Source organism: Mustela putorius, unplaced genomic scaffold, assembly GCF_011764305.1.
Source record: "Mustela putorius furo isolate JIRA1106 unplaced genomic scaffold, ASM1176430v1.1 tig00000281_pilon_pilon_pilon, whole genome shotgun sequence".
In the NCBI taxonomy this organism is placed as follows: Eukaryota; Metazoa; Chordata; class Mammalia; order Carnivora; family Mustelidae; genus Mustela; species Mustela putorius.
This window is the reverse complement of record NW_025421343.1, coordinates 9,477,444-9,497,985: the sequence shown is the minus strand read 5'-3', so window position 1 is coordinate 9,497,985 and position 20,542 is coordinate 9,477,444. Positions and strand designations below refer to the sequence as shown.

At 37.9% G+C, this 20,542-nt stretch overlaps 1 protein-coding gene across 6 annotated transcripts in view; it reads right to left on the bottom strand.

Annotated features, from left to right (window-relative positions):
- CTNNA2 (catenin alpha 2) overlaps positions 1 to 20,542 on the bottom strand; it is a 1,140,635-nt gene that overhangs the window by 107,593 nt on the left and 1,012,500 nt on the right. For all 6 annotated transcript variants that reach the window (XR_006606450.1, XM_045079083.1, XM_004742297.3 and 3 more), the window contains exon 13: positions 5,470 to 5,621. Coding sequence is in view for 5 of the 6 variants with exons in the window: in XM_045079083.1 (XP_044935018.1) it covers positions 5,470 to 5,621 (152 nt within the window). In the remaining variant the exon portion in view is untranslated. The remainder of the gene's footprint in view (positions 1 to 5,469; positions 5,622 to 20,542) is intronic.

Genomic DNA, 20,542 nt, shown 5'->3' with positions numbered 1-20,542 from the left:
TCCCAATCAGAAAGCTATACTACGAGCATTGGATTTTCCTAAAGTCAATGTAAAAGAAAATCAGTCAGGAGTGATTGGCCACTGGCATCTCTATCCTGGATTATTCTGGAAGCCTCCTGATGGATCTCCTTCTATTTTTTTCCTCCATACATTCCACTCTGTCCAGCAGATCCACAGTGATGATTCTTGTCCAAACAAAGTCAGCTTAGAACACATCAAAGGCTCCCATCTCATCTAGTGTGATCCTTAACACTACACCTGTGATTCCCCCGGCATGAAACACATTTGTCCTAATATTTTTGTGGCTTGTTTCCTCCTCCTCCAAGTCTGTTCTCAAATGCCATCCAAAGAGTGACCACCCTTCATTAAACTCATATGCACCCTGTGCCCTAGCCCCTTATACTGCCTTGGTTTTCTCCATGGCACAGTAACTGTCATGTTCTACCTCCTTGCTCCTTATATTCTGTGTCTCCCACCAGAGGAATATAAATTTCTTGAAGATAAGGACTTCTATTTTGTTTACCTCTCCATTCAGGGCCCCTCCATCTCTGTGGGGGCATCTACTAAGCATTCAACAAATACTTAATAAATGAAAGACCAAGCCTAAATTACTGAATATTTCTGAAAAATCATATGAAGTTATTTCTAATTACTTGAGTTTGGAAAACAAAACTGGGAACCTTAGAGGACGATGTTAATTAACTGGATAATAACAACCTGTAATAGAAAAATCGGTTTTGTCATAAAAGCCTTCTCAACTTTTCATTTTCTAGCTCTGATGAGTAACTCCAATCCCTGCAGTTTTAATAATATTGTTAATTTATTTAACAGATTGTATTTCATTAATTGATGGTAATACGAAATGTCATCCCAGCATGATGAGAAAAGAAAAATATTTATTGGGAACCTACTAAATGCCAGGTCTAGGCTAGTGCTTTATAGCAAACACAGTATCTGTCCTCATTTGCAGATACAGAAACTGAAGCACAGAGATGAAAACAAGCATGCCAATGACCAAAAATTATTTAAGCCATAGGTTCCCAAATGCTACTTTTTCAAATACTCTCACTGAGCCTCAGTAATTTTTTCAAGGTGTTTCTTGGCTAAAAAAAAAAAAAAAAAAAAACAAAAACAAAACTAAACAGTTGTGTTGATTAAGCAAAGCAGTTAGATCACAAAAATGGATAAAGTTGATTAAAGTTAACAACCTAGTGCCTGGTGCATATTGCGTGACTTCTCAAATCTCGGAATATGACCAAACATCCACTGAACTTCCTTTTGATCATGGCAACCACCAAGAAACCCAGCTTCACAAATACAGAGTGTTATTAAAAGGAATATACCGACCTAATATTTAAACCGTGAACTAGAAACATCTGTATATTTCCCTTGAAATTTTAAAACACCGTGCAATGCTCCAGGGGCCCTTTCAGGCACAGTTTGGGATTTATGAAGTTAAACTTTAGACTTTTATCAGGACTTTAACTTTTTCCACAACCTGCTTTCAAAAGTATCATGTGCAACCAAATTAATGTGTCCCAATTACATTATAAAGGAATACAGATATAATAGACTTTTCCCAGGGTTATTCTTATGAGAAGCTACTACTATTTGTTTGCTTCTTTCTTTTTTTTCTTTCTTTTTTTGTTTTTGAATACAGATATCCTAACACCAAGATATCCTACCTCCCTTTTACCCTACCCTGTTATCTTAATTTCCAATATTAAATGTCTAACTCTGTGTCTTAAATGCACACTTAGCCCTCATTATTTGCAGATAATTCCTGAGTTTGCCTATGAACCAAAAGCTTCTTGGTAATCCCCCAAAGCAATCCTTGTGTAGTTTTTCCCAGCAAGGACCATGTGGCAAAAAACGTGAGTCACCTAAGCTGTGTGTTCCCAGCTGAGGTAACGTTGGGCCTTTTTGTCTGAGCTCTTATACTATAAATAAGTACCCTTTTTGTATTCATTTAGTGCCACATATTTTGCATCTTTGTGCCTTTTTTTTTTGGTGATTTATTTGCTTACAATGGCTTCCAAATACAGTGCCTAAGTGTTGCTTGGTGGTCCTAAGTGTAAGAAAGTTGTGATGTACCTTATAGGGAAAAGGCATGCATTAGTGGAGCTTCCTTCAGGAATGAGCTACAGGGAGGTTGGCTGGGAGGTCAAAAATATACATTAAATAAAGTGTATTTAAACAAAAATGTGCATAAAACACAGTTATATATTGACCAGTGAATGAAAATGTAACCAGAGGCTCTTAGGAACCTAAGCATATTCCCCTAGGAAGAGTGTTTCAAGATTCTCTAACTCAATGTTCATAGCAATGTTACAGAATATAACTACTGCAAATAATGAGAATCAATGGTATGGTGGTGTGCCAGATTTGTCTGTTCATTTTTTTAATTACCTTGCTGGGGTGATTAGGAAATTCCTTTGTAGCTGATAGGTCACCAAGTATAAGCCTCAGCCAGAAGCAAACAAAAAAATAGTCTCACAGCAGAGGGGCAAAGTAGACCCGTTCTCAGGGAGAAAGGAGGTTCTGAAAGGTGAGGTTAGGATACAAGAAAGAAAGTTTTATCTACTTCAGAGGGTTGCCTAGAACTGCCCTGGAGTGCCTAGATACCAGCTTCACATGATGTATGTATTTATCACTGCAAGTCAAGGTATTGGAAAACTTAACCCTTCAGGGTCTGTTCTGCATTATCTTTTTTTTCAGGGAAAAAGATTTCTTATTTTTACAAAGTACAATGAACACTTTAGAGAGAATGAGGCATGGCCAGGTTTGCTGGGAAAGAAATAGTTCTACTTGTCTCATTATCTTTCTTTCGAACTTGGCGCAATGGATTTTTTATTTTTAAATAGACTTAATCATTATACTCAAAAAGCAAACCAAGAAATTAAGTACAAAATGAAGCCATGTGGGTGCTGAATGGAGAAGGATTTTTAAAATAACAATTTGTACATACTGTACATTTCTCTCTTAAGTTTCAAGTGGTGTGAAATCCATCTGATCAAATCACTTGAAATGTCGAGATGTAGGAATGACACTTCAACAAAGATATGGCATTTTATCTAAAATTATGTTTTTTTTACAGCTCATGAATGAGTAAATGAATGATGGCTATAAACTTCCTCAGCCTCCCAGATGAATGGTTGTCACAAAAATGTGAAGGCTAACAAAGCAGAAAAATGGCAAAAGAGGGAATATGTCTTGAGGATTATAGTGGTATTTAGTGTCAAATGCTTTAAAAACATAATTCTCGTGGTCTATTACCTTATTTCACATGTTAGTATGTAGTAGAAAAAGAATGATCTAATTTGTTACAAGTTTAAAAGCCTGACTACCTTTCTTTTCCTTCTCCAATTCTCATCCCTTTTCTGTTACCTTCCTTATCTTCCCAGGAATGTGTTTCCACCACTACCAACACACACACACACACACACACACACACCATTGACCACTGTGCCAGACAAGGCACTACAGTGAAGCGAAAATAAAAACACAGCCATTGCTTTCCAAAATTTCACAGTATAAGGAAGGTAAAAGACATAAAAGGGAATAATGTAATAAATACTATCATAAACAGAAATAGTTATACATAGATGAAGGAGAGGGTCAATATTTTTGATGGAGAAAATCTGAAGGTTTCAGCCAAGTCTTTCAAGGTGTTAAGAGTTTAACAGATCTAAAACGGGCAAGTTAGAAGAACAGGAAATATATCTGATAGCCTCCAAATTCCAAACATGAACTCCACATTGTTAAGTATGAGAATCGTCTGATGTAACTTATGCAATGGTCTGAACACTCTGATCATGAAATTATTATGAAAGACAGACATATTTAATGAGAAAACAATCCAGCTGAATTTAAAGACAAGAAAATTTGAAGATTTTTCTGCCCTCCCAAGCGAAGGTGTTTGGTAATGTTTCAGGGGAAGCACGATACCAACAAAGAGGGAAGGGAGACTCTTCCTAGTGATACTCCAATTCACCTGCTCAGATCACCATGCAAGTACCATATTGCACTCCGGAAATCACATTTGAAGAGGATCACTCATGAATTTTATGACCTCAAATATATCAAGATTCAGAGGAGAATTAATCCTACAGATAAAATACTCAGAAGACTAGGTATACATTGTTCAAAGAGAACAAAATACCACAGATATTATTTGGTTAGTACTGTTTTGCAGTGTTTGAAGTTATATTGGTTTAGATGTTCAGTGATTGCCCCAAGAGCAAGTTTTTCAGAATGCAGTGAACAGGTACCTTGTGGTTTTATTGAGCAGCCTTAAAGACAACTGCAGAGGATTAAGGTAGGGATGCACTCCAGTGCTATCTAACCCAATATGGTAGACATGAGCTGCAATGAATTACTGAGAATTTTAATGTAGCTAATGCCACACGCCAAAAATGATAACATTTTAGATACATTTGATTAAGTTAATTATTAAAATTGACTTCACCTGTGTTTTTTTTTTTTTTCCAATGTGTATACCAGAAAATTTGAAATTACAATTGTGGCTCACATTATATTGGTATCAGACAATATGTTCTCATGTTCTTATGATTGTCACTGCAGAAGCCCCATCTCTTTTTCAGTCTTAATAGCCCCAAATGTATTTGTGTCATCAATTATGCTCTTGAGTATTAAAGTTTATTTTAAAAAAGAGTTCTGTGGGTAAGAAACTTGTTTGAAAACCATGCTAAATTGTTGGTAAGGTAAGAAGAAAAAAAAAACTCATCTTATGATGAAATATTATATAGCGGTTAAATGGAACAAGGGAAGCTATGTGTCTTAATGTAAATAAAAGAAGGTAAGAAGGTACCTTGTGGGTGAACAAAAGAAGCTGCAACTTATGTTGAGTTTTAAAACCTACTGTATTATATGTTTTCTAGCATATGGCTCTATATCACTTGGACAGTCGTTTGGAAGGCTCGCAGCTGCCAACAAAAGACTGAGGATGGGAAGCTTGTGGGCTGAGTGATGGTAAGAGGTTTGCTACAAAATTATACAGTTTCATTCATAAGATTGTAATTATTTGTTGTTAAGATAGTGTGACTAGGTATGAGATCATTATCATCATCATCATTATTATTAATACTGCTAAGCTGGGAACTCTTCCTTTCTTTCCAACTCATGGCTTTCTAATCCTGATGGGAAAATAATGTTAGCCAGAGGAACACATGGTTAATAGCAGGGGCACCTGCAAGTTAGTATCAAATTTAAACAACAATGCATGTAAGAAATAGGCAAGAGCATCCCTCCTCAGGTTATTCAATGTGAATCTAGGCTTGCTGGAATCACTTGTCCCTTTTGCCTGACTAAAGCGTTCCCCTTGTCTGACTAAATGAGGAGCCAAACAGCTTAACAAGTAAAACTAAGTAATTAACACAAACCAAGTAAATTCTCTGGAGTCTGTACCAGAAGCTCTGATCAGCTCCAAACTGTAGAAGCCTTACATACCCTGATCATCAGCACAGCTTTTCTGATATCTCGAACACCATCATACACCAGGCGAGAGGCATCAATGAACTCATTCTCTTCGAATGGTTGAGGGACGTTGGCACTCAGGGCTTCAATAGCCACCTCTACTTGCTCGGCAAAGCGTGGCATCACTGTATTAAACAAAGCGAGAAACAGTGGATTAAGCCATCTTTCTCTTACGCTCCCGTTCCAGCCCTTGGGCGAGGTGGCGTGCTCCCTGTATTCCAACTGCTCAGTGGAGCTGTGTGCCTACCTGTGTAGTTTGGGGTGGACCCAATGCAGGGATCTCTGTACTACTTACTTTCAGCACAGGAAGTAAACCATTACTCCATGAATGGTGATGGTATGCAACTACAAGTTTTTGAAACCTGCTCAGGATTGCGTGCTATCGTGTATACACATATATGTTTTGTGTTATTTTAACCTGAGTTGAAGTTCATTTCTGCTAGTTACTAGCTGTGAAACCTTAGCCAAGTTTTCTTAACTCCTTCTAAACCTGCTTCTTTGTCTATAAAATAAAAGGTTCTATCTTTTTTTCTTTTTTAGAGAGAGAGATCACAAGTAGGCAGAGAGGCAGGCAGAGAGAGAAAGAGAGGCAGAAGCAGGCTCCCCGCTGAGCAGAGAGCCCGATGCTGGGCTCAATCCCTGAGATCATGACCTGAGCCAAAGGCAGCAGCTCAATCCACTGAGCCACCCAGGCACCCCTAAAAGGTTCTATCTTAATGAAATGATGCATACAAATTTATTAGATGGCATTTGGCTCTCAAAAAGTCTTGGTAAATATTTAGTTTAACTAATATCATATGCTAAAGTCATAGGTGTTGAGTAATAGATTTTTTTTTTAAGATTTTATTTATTTATTTGACAGAGATCACAAGTAGGCTGAGAGGCAGGCAGATAGAGAGAAAGGTGGAAGCAGGCTGAGCAGAGAGCCCGATGCAGGACCCGATCCCAGGACCCTGGAATCACGACCTTAGCTGAAAGCAGAGGCTTTAACCCACTAAGCCACCCAGGTGCCCCTGGAGTAATAGATCTTAACCTATAGGATTTCATGTGAATGAAGTGATCGGATGTATTTCACTTTTGATGAGACAGGACTTGAGACAGGAGGTAGCGGGATGGTAGGGGAGGGAGGCTTGTAGAAGAACCTTACAAGAGAGGAGATAGAATCCCAGAGGACTCCAGCACAAAGTCTAGACTTACAGACCAGTGGGCTCAAAGCCAAATGCAGTTTTGTTTCATTTTACCAGGACCATTTCAATGTGAAAGAAGATACATATATAAATCCCTAAAATGTTAGCACCTCTTTAAACAAAGACACCTACATACATAGTGGAGCTTTGCAGAAAGCAAATTCAGTGGAATGTCTGGAACACTTCCACTGACTACTTGAAAAAATGCTGCTGATTCACTGATTCTCAAAAATTATAATTCAATTTTCTCAGGTTTTATCTTGTAACAATCAATTCATATGGCAAATGGAAGCCAAAAGCACAATTCATTTTATTTACAAGGACAATAAAATAGAAACATCATTCATCTATTTTCCATTTCTGAACTTTCATGCCTGATTCATCTTTATACTCATTTTCATCCTCTGTGGATACTTTAACATCCGTTTTAATCCCTAGTGTGAGAAACTCTGCTAAATTACTTTACTTTCTAGGGTCAAAGTATTTAAGATAAAACCTTTCTAGAAAAACGTATTTCTACTAGGTAAAGTCCAATCTTTAAAAGTGTATTTAAAAAAAAAAAAAAGAGGAGAGTTACAGGAAAATAGACTAGCTATTCTTTCAATAGAAATGATCAAAACCTAAGCATGCATAGGGTGAATTTCCTTCTGTGAGTGAATTACTAGGATTGGTTCTCTATACCATTTGAATTTTTCATTTGTGTCTTTGAAATACTTTTACATAAAAGGAATTTGGTGGACATTGAGTTTTACTTCTACAAAAATATACTTTTAAAAACTACCACATGAAGCTAAGGCCATTCCAGCTTTCCGTTTCTATTGGAATAAACTGTTTTATATGACTAAATAATCTAGATCATTGAAATTGATCTCCCTAGGCATGAAAATATTGTTAATGTATTTGGCATTTTCCCGTATCTTTCTTTAAAAAAATAAAAGATTTTATTTATTTGATGGATAGAGATCACAAGTAGGCAGAGCAGCAGGCAGAGAGAGGAGCGAAGCAGGTTCCCTGTTGAGCCGGAGCCTGATGCAGGGCTTGATCTTAAGACCCTGAGATCATGACCTGAGCCGAAGGCAGAGGTTTAACCCACTGAGCCACCCAGGTACCCCCCATAAGTATCTTTCTTAAATGGAATTATAAATTCCCTTCCCTTCCTAAACTGAAAATTCTGAATATTAATTTCATTCTATTTGATGCCTAAGCTGCCATCATGACCATCAACAATTTTACAGATTTGTGTGGTACCATGAGTAGCAGTTAGTTGCCTGAAGTTTTATCCCTAGTGTTTCACTGATAGTAGTTCTAAGTGTACATAAAATAACTACTCCTACAAATAAATAAGGCTAAAAATAGAAAACTAGACCAAGGAGGTTAGACAGGTAATTCACAAAATACTAAAGCCCATATTATTGATAAATACATGATGCTTTACTTCACTAATAATTGGAAAACTTACAATGTGAACAAGAGAATACTTCATACCTCTTGGAATGGGCACAGAAACTAAAGTTTAATAACACCCATCTTACTGAGCGTGTGGAAAAGAGGGAACCCTTCTACTATAGAAGGGAGTCAAATGGGAACACATCATTCTGGCAAACACTTTGACAAAATCTAATAAAATAGAGCCTTTTAGTCCCAACCAATGAGCTGACACATTTTCTAGGGCATGGCCAATTAATGACTCCTAAAGAGGTACTGGTTAGCAAGGCTGAGTACATTGGAGTCACAGGAACATCTTTCTGTCTCTATGGTTATAGTTGTTTCCTAGTAGGTTGAATAGTCCAAAAGTTAATAAGAAGAGTTATATTAAACCTAGGAATAAAAATAATAGCTTTAAGGGATCCCTTCCAACTGGTACTATCCCAGGGTGTGGAATCCACTAAGTGAGACATTGAGGAGATACAGTGAACTTTCACTCCATTTTCATGGGCAGTACGTCAGGATGGAACAAAATGGATTTTGGGATATAAGTCAGAAGACAGCCACTATAGTCAAATGAGTAAGTCCTAAGTTCAAAGTATTGACCAGGAAAAGCAAACTGAAAAGATAGACCATTTGTGAAATAATTTAAAAATTCACAAAGAGTACTGCATAATGAAAGATATATACATTTTATTACCCATGTTCTAAAAGGATATATACCACCTTAAGTATAGTGGTTGTCTTAGAGAAGGAAAGAAGAGCATGAGATGAGGTAGAGTTCCTATGGAGGTTTCTTTCTTTCTTTTTTTTTTTTTTCTTAAAGATTTTATTTATTTATTTGACAGACCGATATCACAAGTAGGCAGAGAGGCAGGCAGAGGCGGGGAGGGGGGGGGAAGCAGCCTCCCAACTGAGCAGAGAGCCCGATGCGGGACTCGATCCCAGGACCCTGGGATCATGACTTGAGTTGAAGACAGAGGCTTTAACCCACTGAGCCACCCAGGCACCCCAGGAGGTTTCCAGGGTATCTTAATTCTTAAGAAAATAATAATGTGAATCAGATACTGCAAAATGTTAATATTTGTTACACCTCAGTTGTAGAAGGAGGGTCTGTTATATTAATGTCTGTCCCTTTTTTACTTTGAATCTTCTCATGATTCAAATATTTGAAAAGATCAACAGCTTATCCTCAAGTCTATACTTTTTTCAGAATAAGACTCTGAAAAAATAAAGTTCTAGCTCTTGAACCAGAATGTAAAAGAAACCACTTGGATCAACAGTTTTATGTGAGAAAGTCCCTCAGAAATTGTGACTGTGACCAGATACTAATATTCGACCTTAATTAATAACTGCCCACTGTAGAGTTGAGTTAGGTAGGTACCTGGTAGGCTCAGTCAGTTGAACACCCCTCTCTTTATTTTAGCTCAGGTCATGATTTCAGGGTTGTGAGATCAAGCCCTCTGCAGGCTCCACACTCAGTGGGGAGTCTGCTTGGGATTTCCTCTCTCCTCTTCCCCCACCCCTGATCCCCCATAGCTCGCTCGATCTCTCTCTCTCTCTCTCTCAAATCAGTCAACCAATCTTTAAAAAAAATAAAAAAAATATTTAGAAATAAAAATAAAAGCTGAGTTAGGTAGTACCCACCCGCTGGACCCTGGCTCTAGGGCACATATCTCTATTTTCATAAAGACCTTTGATGCAGAATAAAAGAGTGATCAGTGTTGTTGTGTGGCTTTGTTCTGTTTGTACAAGATTGCCCTGAAGAAGATCTGGGGAGAGGGAAAATGCAGAGGGTGACATGTTATCTTTCTCCAACAGCCTCCAGGTCTGATTCTGTGCCAAAGTGAAAGAGAGGAAAGCTAAAACCTAGAAAGTGACCACTGTCATAATGGATGTTCTGGGGCAAAAAAGAAAAAAAAATTGCTGAGAACTGCTCTGAAACCCTAAGTTTGGAGAAAGGTATTCTGTTTGCTCCAACATGGAGTAAAGGGGGTGGCATATTGGTATGAACAACACCATTATGGATGTGGCATTGTCAGAAGAGGCAGGAAAAAGTTCTTATAAAAAGATTGGAACATAATAGAATATCAACCTTTTAAGGGTGAAAAATGGTAGGAGAGGAGGTACAGAATCCTCACTTATAAATGGGGGCTCAGAGTTCAATTTATCTTTAATATTCTAATGATCTTATTATATTCTTCAACCTGATAAAGCCCACAAGTAATTCAAATTTTGTTTACTTTAACTGAGAAGACATTCATTTCTCTTACCTCGAGTCAGTGTTTCTCTGGGTCTGACCCTTAAGAAAATCTTCCTCCATGCTCTGCTTTTAAGCACATTCAATACTTATTTATTTAGGGCTTGGTCAACCACTACCACTCTTTAACTAATATACCTTTGCTCTCCAAGCTGCTGCACTCTTTCCTGTTTTAGTTTTGTCCTGTTTTGTTTTTTAAAGTGATAAGACAGAAAAACAAAGTTCATAGAACAATGATCCATCTTGACAGAACCCAAGATGTTAAACTATGAATTCTTCTAATACCTCTCATAATGCTGAAAAATTAAATATCCCAAAAGTAATACTCAGATAGAAAAAGTCTGAAACTACTTCAAATATGATGCTGTTTCTGCTTCCCACTAATTAGGATAGAATACAGCATTGCCTTTGTGATTCTTACATTATACATTAACAAAGTTTTTGATATAGGATTACATAAATAGAAATTTCTTTTTAGTTTCTGAATTACATCCACAATAGATACCACTTTATAGTTATTTCTCAGAAATACTGTATTGCTCTTAATAGCTTATATCCTGAAAGGATGATCAAAGTTGAAAGTAAACATGTAAGTTCTTATTATGCTTTTGTGTGCAGAGTGCACACCAGGCCACAGAATTATGGCATTCCAAGAGTAATGAAATCAGAGTTCAGCATGCATATAAAAATCAAGGTCGCCTTCTAGTGTCTACTGCGATCCTAAAAGAGAGGTAAGGAAGCTCTAGACTTAATCCTTCAGAAAGACATCAGAGATGATGTTTCAAGAACACAGGGTGAATCAGTAAAATGCACATGGAGTTGCACTAAAGATGCAAATAGGACTGCTGACAACCATAAGAGCAAAATCCAAGGTTAACTAGAGATAGTGGAAATGAATGGCTAACCAATCCCACCGTCCCTGAGTAAACACCTAAAAGATTCACAACTAACTTTAAACACTTCAATGATTCCCTTTAATATAGAGGGACTCTAAAATCATCATAAGATACAAACACAAACATCGGATACCTGCCTGTGATTTTTAACCTATTCCTACATATATTTATTTAAATGTTCCAATTAGGCTGATTATTTAATGTCTTCAAAGATGACATGGAAACATGCCGTGTCATACCAACATGTCCATGATGACTTTATTTTCAAACTTAAATATACCTCTTTCTCTTTGGCCCAGGTGAATTCCTCCTTAATTTCTGGTATCTCGTTTAGAATTAACTGACATTGTTAAACTTTCCTTAATTCACAAAGTTGTCAGTTCTCTGTAATTTTATAGCATCCTAATTAGGTATGTACCATTACAGTACTTAGTATAATGTATTAAAATTGTTTGACATTTCTGTATGTCAACTGTTTTACATTAGGAGTCACTTTTAGAATGAGACCAGCTCTTCCTTCTTTGCATCTTAGGCTCTTATGTTTCTGGCACAGCTAATCCATCCAAGTGGGAGAAGCATGAGAAGGAAAGAATGGAATGTAGACAAGAACTCCCTTGTCATTCACTATTTCAGGGACCAAATAAGCAGTACTATATTTCACGTACTAAGTCTCTTTCTGCCCATCACTTCATATTAGTTCAATAATTTTATTAAATAGCTTCATGAGTCATTAAACAAGTTATTAGTGGGCATTCTAGGTTTGATCACTAGGGACCTTTCAGAAACCTGAGCTCAGAACCCTTTCAGAACTGCTTGAGTAGGAGGATCACCACTGAGCAAGGAGAAAGATTCCTTATTGTATCCTTGACGAGTTCACGAAGGCCAGACTAGGATATCTGCATGCATAGAAATCCCTCAGTTGTGGAGGGGTAGTCAACCAACACACTCTCATGAGTGTGGTACTTGCAAAAACTTCAGGACCAAGGAAAGAGAAGAGAAAATGGACAAGGACCCTGTGCTCTAGAGAAAGAACCAGTCTAATAAGTGTTAATATAAAATAAAAAGTAAGAATGAGAACATCTGAAAAAAATCTAGGAAGAATAAAATATCAAAAGTCGGATGGAATTGTGGCCAACTCTAGTGGAGGATTAGAGAATTACATTATCAGAATAATGGAAGTCAGAAGGTGTTATTTTGGGGAGACTCTAAGGGGGCAATATCAGTTTCCCCTCACAGCAGAAAAGTACTGTTTCATGTGCTTTCTATTCATAAAGCATTCTTTCCCCAAAATGGTTTCTATCAGACACTGCTAAGGGATTTTATTCAAGTGGTCCCCAACTCGATGTTAAGTTAGAGGAGAAGAGAGTATATAGGAGAGTTGATCCAAACCATTGGGGGCCCAAATCTGCCCAAAGGAAAGACTGACTGGCATTTTAAAGGCTCTAGGTCTACCTTGACAGTTCAGCACATTTGTGAAGTGTAATCATTTAGTGAGGAGATCATCAGAGTCCAAAGCTCCAAGTCATACTCAATGTAGAAGGAGGGTCCAATGCAAATGAAGTGGACACTTTTATAGCTTTGGCACCACTCAAAAATAACAAAGGATGAACCAAAGAAGCCAGCCGTCATTTTATACCAGTTCGGTAGTTTTAGTAAAGAATATCATGATCATTAATTAGTTTATTAGAGGACATTCTAAGTTCTCCCCATCCAAATAGGATCTTCCAAAATTCTGAACTTAGAATCTTTTTTTTTTTGTTAGTTGCTTGCTAATCAAATGGATCTGTATGCCCACCTCATGAATAATGGCTATTTCATTTCTATAAGTATTTACAGAAGCATATACCCCTGCTACTCATAGATGCTTTCCTACAAGATACAAGAATGGCCAGAATCTTACTGAAGCACTTGGCTAGGATTTCTTGCATCATCTAGACCTTTCACTTCTGACCCTGATTTTGTATCCTCTCACTCATCTGGCTGTGACTTTAGTCACTACTGGCAAGATCACTTCTCTCAGGTTCTGAGATTAATGTCTGACTATCAGAACCCAAGTCAAATGGAATTTTCCCTACTGAGGTAATTCCTTTTCTCTTCTCTTTGAAATGCACATTGTTATCTTTGAATTATATACTAGCTTCAGCTTGTTTCTTGGTATAGTTCCTCAGATCTGTCCTCTGCTCCAAATCCCTTCTCCAATCACCTTGAGCCAGTCTTGGCTTTCCTTTCCCCACTATTTAGCTCCACTATTCTCCTGCCCTCCTGACCATAAACTGCATAGCTCTATCTTGATTCAGTGAATCTTTTGTGTTTTAGAAGCCACTGCATAAGCAAACAGGTACTCTGTGCTAGAAGTTAAATAAGTCCCTATTAAGTCCCATGTTGTGGGATCTGTTCACAGGTCCTCATGTTCTATCCTAATTATGCGGGTCTTCACCCATATTGTCCATCCCATCTTTTTTTTTTTTTTTTAAGATTATTTATTTATTTATTTATTTGACAGAGAGAGATCACAAGTAGGCAGAGAGGCAGGCAGAGAGAGAGAGAGGAGGAAGCAGGCTCCCTGCTGAGCAGAGAGCCCGATGGGGGACTCGATCTCAGGACCCTGAGATCATGACCTGAGCCGAAGGCAGCGGCTTAACCCACTGAGCCACCCAGGCGCCCCTGTCCATCCCATCTTGATGCATTTGCAAATTTATATGTGTGATAGTCAGAGATGGGCCCCAACGATCCCTCTTCTCCCGGTATCTGAACACGAGCTGAGACTAGTGACTTGCTCCTAACCAATAAAATATAGCAAGGGGTATGGGATGTCATTTCTGAGACTGGGTCACAAGAAGATGTTCGTTTCCCTTTTTGTTTGCCTTTTCTTTTTTTCTCACTTGCTCACTCTGATGATAGACAGCTGAGCTATGGAAAAAATCTCTATGGAAAGTAACAGAGAGAGGCTTCTGGTCAACAGTTAGTAAGGAACTGAGGCCCTAAGTCCACAACAGATGAGGAACTGAGGTTTTCCAGCAAGCATATGAGTGAGTTTAGAGATGGCTCTTTAACCGACTAATCCTTAGGATGACCGAATCTTTGTGAGAGATCTGGAGGCAATGGTGCACAACTAAACTGTACCCAGCCTCCTGGCCCATGGAAACTATGAGACAATAAATGATTGTAATGTTAATCCATTAAGGCTTGGGGTGATCTGTTACATAGTAATAGCTAACTATAAAGTGTTATGTAACTATAAAGTGCTATGGCAGAAGTAGAAATATCAGTAAGCATAGCAGAAATATTAAAATCTCTTGTTCAATTGCAGCAACTATGCTTGGGCTAGGTTTCTGGATATTTACTGGGTCCAAGAAGATGCATGAATGAATCTTGATACTTGATTTTTCACAAGTTAACCAATTTGAACCTCAGTTTACTCAAATTTAAACAGGGATGATAGCTGTTCCTTAGGTTTTATATAAGGTTTGAAAATACACTCAAAAATTTTTGTATACAATTTTATATATAAACATTGACAGTACTTAGCCATTGGGAATAAAGTGACAAATAAAACAAGTATGATCTTGCCTTCAAGGCACAAAAAAAGTGGAATATATACAAGATACCATCATACTAGGTATGTAAGATTCATAGTAAACCAAGCTCTTAAAGTTATCATCCTCATACTATGAACCTCTGTATCTACTAATCCACATACCTTCTTCTTTATTTTTAAGCAGGCAAAATCATCTGGTCTCCTCTGGACAGAGGTACAATTACATGATTCATCACCAAAAAGTGGGCTTTGTGAAAACAAAATAAACTGAAAATAATACTCAAATAGTGCTAAAATGTCTAACTGGGAAGTTTGTATAACTTATCTTGAAAACTTAGTTTCCCTGTTTCTATGCCTTCTCTCTCCTTGGCAGGACCACATCATCTTTCTGATGGTTTTACATTTTTAATAGTGAATTTCCTATGAAATTGGTCCTCAGGACAAGATTTGATATACTCATGCCTAGAATTTTCCACTTTACCTTGATTGCCAAGAAGACCAGTTAAACACTGTATCCATTATGACCTCATCAGATCTACGAGGAAAGGGAATCTTTAAAAAAGTTAGGAGACTTAATAAAAAAGCTCATAACTGGAAAAAAATAAAAACCAACTTCTCTACCTCATTTTTTCCCACAGAAACCTCCAACTTAATCTAATATCCTTGTGGAAGTATTTGCCTTCTATCTCAAACTTATGCCACTATTTTATTTAATTGATTAACTGAATATGAATTTTGAATGAAGTATTCTTCGATGTCTTTTGAAATGCGGTAGAGGGCCAGACCAGTGATACTAGCTTTTATCATGCTTTATCTTGATAACTCATAAACAAGTTAGAAGATGTTGAGCATTGGAAACTAGGAGCAAAGACAAAAGATGACTAGTTTCATCGGCTCCTTATTCCTTGGTGACTATTTGTCTGCTGTTTCTACTCTCCAGACAGCCATCAGCATCATCCTGGCCAGTCCTAATTTTTCCAATCTATGTGCATTCTTCCCCTCTCCCCGCCCCCCATTCCCGTGTGTATTCCTGGACTTTCTTTCGTCAGACTCCGTCATCTGTTTCCTCTGTGGGAGTTCCTACAGGCTGCCATTTTCATATATTCATGTTTGGAAAATTATCATGTACATTTCAAACATCAAAATCAAATTCAAGTTCCAGAAGGCCATACATAACCCATGAGCTGAATTGTTTGATGAAAGATGAAAAAGGAATGCCGAGGAGAAGGAGGGGGGAGAAAAAAATCCTCTGCATTTCATTCATGATAACTACCCTAAGAGAACCAGGGAGCATCCATCTGCTCTTGTCTAGACACAAGTTCTTTTCCCCAGGGAAAGAAAACGCTTGCTTGGAAAGTTCTTATATTTTAAAATAAGCATTTCAAAAATAATCACAAATCGTTTATAAGTTAAAAGGGAAGGATGGCACATTTAATTCTGAAACTTAAGAAATGAATAAAGAGTTGAACACGAGGATGCTTAACTGAGCTTACAGTGTTTGTGGAAACCAAACCTGGGAACTACAGTTAAATTTGGCATCAGTGAGACTTAAAGGATTAAGATGTTATAAAATAATTGCTGAGATTCTGACCTTGATCATTAAGCATGTAATTTTTTAAAAGGGTACAACTTCAAAATAAGCAGCACCCTGGCCAGTGCTAATTTTTCCAGTCTATGTGCATTCTTCTACAGTGTTAATTATATTTTTCCTTTATGTTAAAAAAAAATTTTTGGACCTTGAACTCTAATCAGCCTGGAAGAAATGAAGAGGTACTCTCAGTTCTCAAGGGGTTAAAATTTAATTCAGAAACAATACACAAATACATTTATCTAGATAGAAATACAGACAGAGAGCAGATAGTGACATTAAGAGAAAAATGGGGAAACAGTTTTCGACACAGGGCGGTGAGTGGTAGGTACTAATAAGTGACACAGGTAAGAGGCGTAATGAGAACACAGGTGGGACTGGCTGGTCTGGTTAGAGAGAGAAATTCACTGACAAGGAGGAATCCAGCTAGTGCTCAAGAACAGGTAAAATACAGAAAGGCAAATCAGGTGTGGAGATTACTTCAGAGTCACTTTGACAAGAATAAACAGAATTTCAGTTCTTATGTCCTTCTGTTATTTCAGGCCATCTGTTATTTCAGGGGTCCACAAGCAAAGCTTCCTATTTTTCCAAACCAATTGGAATTGGAATTGGGCTATTCCAATGCTATATCATATGTACTCCCAAACAGGTGATTGTCAGCATATTCCTCTTCTGTAGGATTCAGACAACTATTACTGATGGGATAGAGAATCTGGGTGAGGGGAACTTACTGCCTCAGTTGTGCACAGTAAATATATCCTGGCCACCAATTCTTGCGGACACCAACACTAGCACCGCTAGAATAAATACGTAGCCCCCCTGCCCCCCCACTGCTCCTACCATGGAGGCCCTTAATGCTCTTCAAGTGACAAAGAAGTACCACGCTGTTTGCAGCCTCTAGGATTCTACAACCATAATGTGAATCATACAGAATTAAAATATCCTTCCTTTTGGTTTTACTTTGACAAATAAGCCCTAGCAAAATGCCATTTGTTGCAGTATGTTGCTAACTCTTGGCACATGAATAGGTAATCATTGGCCCTTCTATGGCCACCCTATCCCATTTCCACTTCCACATTAGAGGTTTATTATCAGCCTACAGTAGTATCTCTTACTCTCTGAAGTTGCACCTACTCCTATGGCTCTTCAGCCCCTCAGGCCAAGAGAGCTGGACATGTCTGATTCTAGCAGAATACGTTACTTATGAACACGCCAATGTGGGGTAGATATTTTCACATTTCTGCTTGGCCAGAGTTTTCTGAGCTAAAATGACTAGTAAACTGGTTTAAAACATGACTCAGTAGCAGTCCTAAAATAGTGAAAGGACCAGGAGAGAGATTTACATGTTTATCTCCCCAGAAAACTGTGTTCCCATTTCAAAGGGGAACAAAAGCAGGCAAGATTCATTTATAACCCAAAGGGTTAGAACAAGTAGGGGGGCCTTTCTGGGAGGGAGATCATTAACATTAAAGAACAAAGGTTTCTCTCCACCTCTCAGGAGGGGAAGGGGGTGGCTGAACACCAATTCTTAGAGGAGCTCCCAGATACATAATTGTGTGGTTCTTCTTTAGCAAAGGGCCTCTTTGGAGGGCATGGAATTCACCTGCCTTCACCACGTTGCCTTAAAAGGGACAATGAGGCATGGGAAACTGGCATGGTAAGTAGTATGCTTGTTCTCTCACCCAGAAACTTTGCATTTGCTTTCAGGATAAAGTAAACATAGATATTAAAACACATCAGCCAGATCCCTAAAATATCTAGCGTATGTAGGTTTTGGTCATACAGAAAAGGCATGGAGACAAACTACACGTCACCTATGGAAGGACTCCTACATAGAGGAGATTTCCTTCACATTCCTCCTCTACTTCTGACTGCCCACCGCCACGAATACCACAACCACCAAAAAAATAAGCTATTTCCTGCATATCCTAATCACTTTGACCTTTCAGAGAGAAATAAGGTAACTTATACCAATAGTCAGGGTTATATTAAAATGCATTTAAAAGATATTATGATGTCTAGGGTGAACAATCTTGGTCATTACAGCTTCTGCTGAAATTCATTATTTTCATAATCTAATTTCAAAGTCTGTCATGGGGAAGCGATTTAGACTGTAATAGCCTTTTCTCTCCACAATATCTAATATTTTGTCTTCCCAAGAAGCTGTCCCTACCACCTCCTTCTGATGTTGATCTTACCTCTTCTGTCTATACCCTCCACAACCCAGCCACTGGGATACACATGCCCTCCAGATCTGTTCAGTCATAAAACCTAATCCCACTAGCAACAGAGATCAGTCCAAGTAGAGTAAGCATACCCCAAACAGCCAAGCAGATTGCTCTCTTTTGCTATGTACAAAGTGGGAGTAAAGGAAATCTCTTTTTGTCATGGAATCTTGAGCTGAAAGCCAGAGGCTGCTAGTGGACTTATGCTCTACTGAAAGATAATGAAACATTATGTCCTAGCTTTTTAAATTCATTTTATATTCATTCATATATTCATTCTGTTTATGTATATTAAATGCTAATTATGTGGTAACAGTGCTCTAGATTCTCAGTAGTTACAGAAACACCTGTCTCTAGGAACAGACAACCTAGTTGTGGACCACTGAGGCACACACTGAAGTTGACACACTAAACATCAAAAGACTGACACAATTCCCTGTTGTCTTCAACTGAGAATGAGCCATGTCTTAAAGTACAAAATCAATGCACAGAGGAGGAGGAAGAAATGGAGAACATCATGGTTTTGATTTATATTTCCCTAATGCCAAGTGATGTTGAGTACTTTTTCACTGTTGGCCATTTGGATGTCTTCTTTGCAGAAATGTCTGTTCATGTCTTCTGCCCATTTCTTGATTGGAGTATTTGTTCTTTGGGTGTTGAGTTTGGTAAGTTGTTTATATATTTTGGATACTCGCCCTTTCTCCGATATGTCATTTGCAAATATCTTCTCCCATTCTGTTGGTGCCTTTTGGTGTTGTTGACAGTTTCCTTTGCTGTGCAAAAGCTTTTAATCCTGATGAAGTCCCAATGATTCATTTTTGCCTTGTTTCCTTTGCCTTTGGAGACGTGACTTCACTGAAGAAGCTGCTTCAGCTGAGGTTACAGAGGTTGCTGCCTGTGTTTTCCTCTAAGATTTTGATGGATTCTTGTCTCACATTTAGGTCTTTCATCCATTTTGAGCTCATTTTTGTGTATAAGGAAATGTCCAGTTTCATTCTTTTGCATGTGGTTATCCAATTATTCCAACACCATTTGTTGAAGAGCTGGTCTTTTTTTCCACTGGCTATTCTTTCCTGCTTTGTTGAAGACAGTTGACCATAGAATTGAGGATCCATTTCTGGGTTCTCTATTCTTTTCCATTGATTTATGTTTCTGTTTATGTGCCAATAGCATCCAGTCTTGATGACAGCTTTGTAATAGACCTTTAAGCTCAGAATTGGGATGCCACCAGCTTTGGTTTTCTTTTTCAACATTCCTTCGGCTATTCGGGGTCTTCTCTGGTTCTATACAAATTTTAGGATTATTTGTTCCAGTTCTGTGAAAAAAGTTTATGGTATTTTGATAGGGATTGCATTGAATGTGTAGATTGTTCTAGGGGGTAGCACAGTCATTTTAACAATATTTGTTTTCCCAATCCATGAGCATGGATTTTTCCATTTCTTTGTGTCTTCCTCAATTTCTTTCATGAGTACTCTATAGTTTTTGGAGTATAGATCCTTTGCCTCTTTGGTTAGATTTATTCCTAGGTATCTTATGGTTTTGAGTACAACTGTAAAAAGTAAGGAGGTTTCTTCAAAAGTTGGGAACAGAGCTACCCTATGATCCAGCAATTGCACTAATGGGTATTTATCCCGAAGATACAAATGTAGTGATCTGAAGGGGCTCCTGCACCCCAATGTTTATAGCAAGAATGTCCACAGTAGCCAAACTATAGAAAGTACCCAGATGTCCATCAACAGATGAATAGATAAAGATGTGGTGTATATATACAAAGGAATATTACACAGCCATCATAAAAAGAAATCTTGTCATTTGCAATGATGTGGATGGAACTGGAGGGTATTATGCTAAACAAAATAAGTCAATCAGAGAAAGACAATTATATGATCTCATTGATATTGATATTTAAGAAACAAGGCAGAGGATT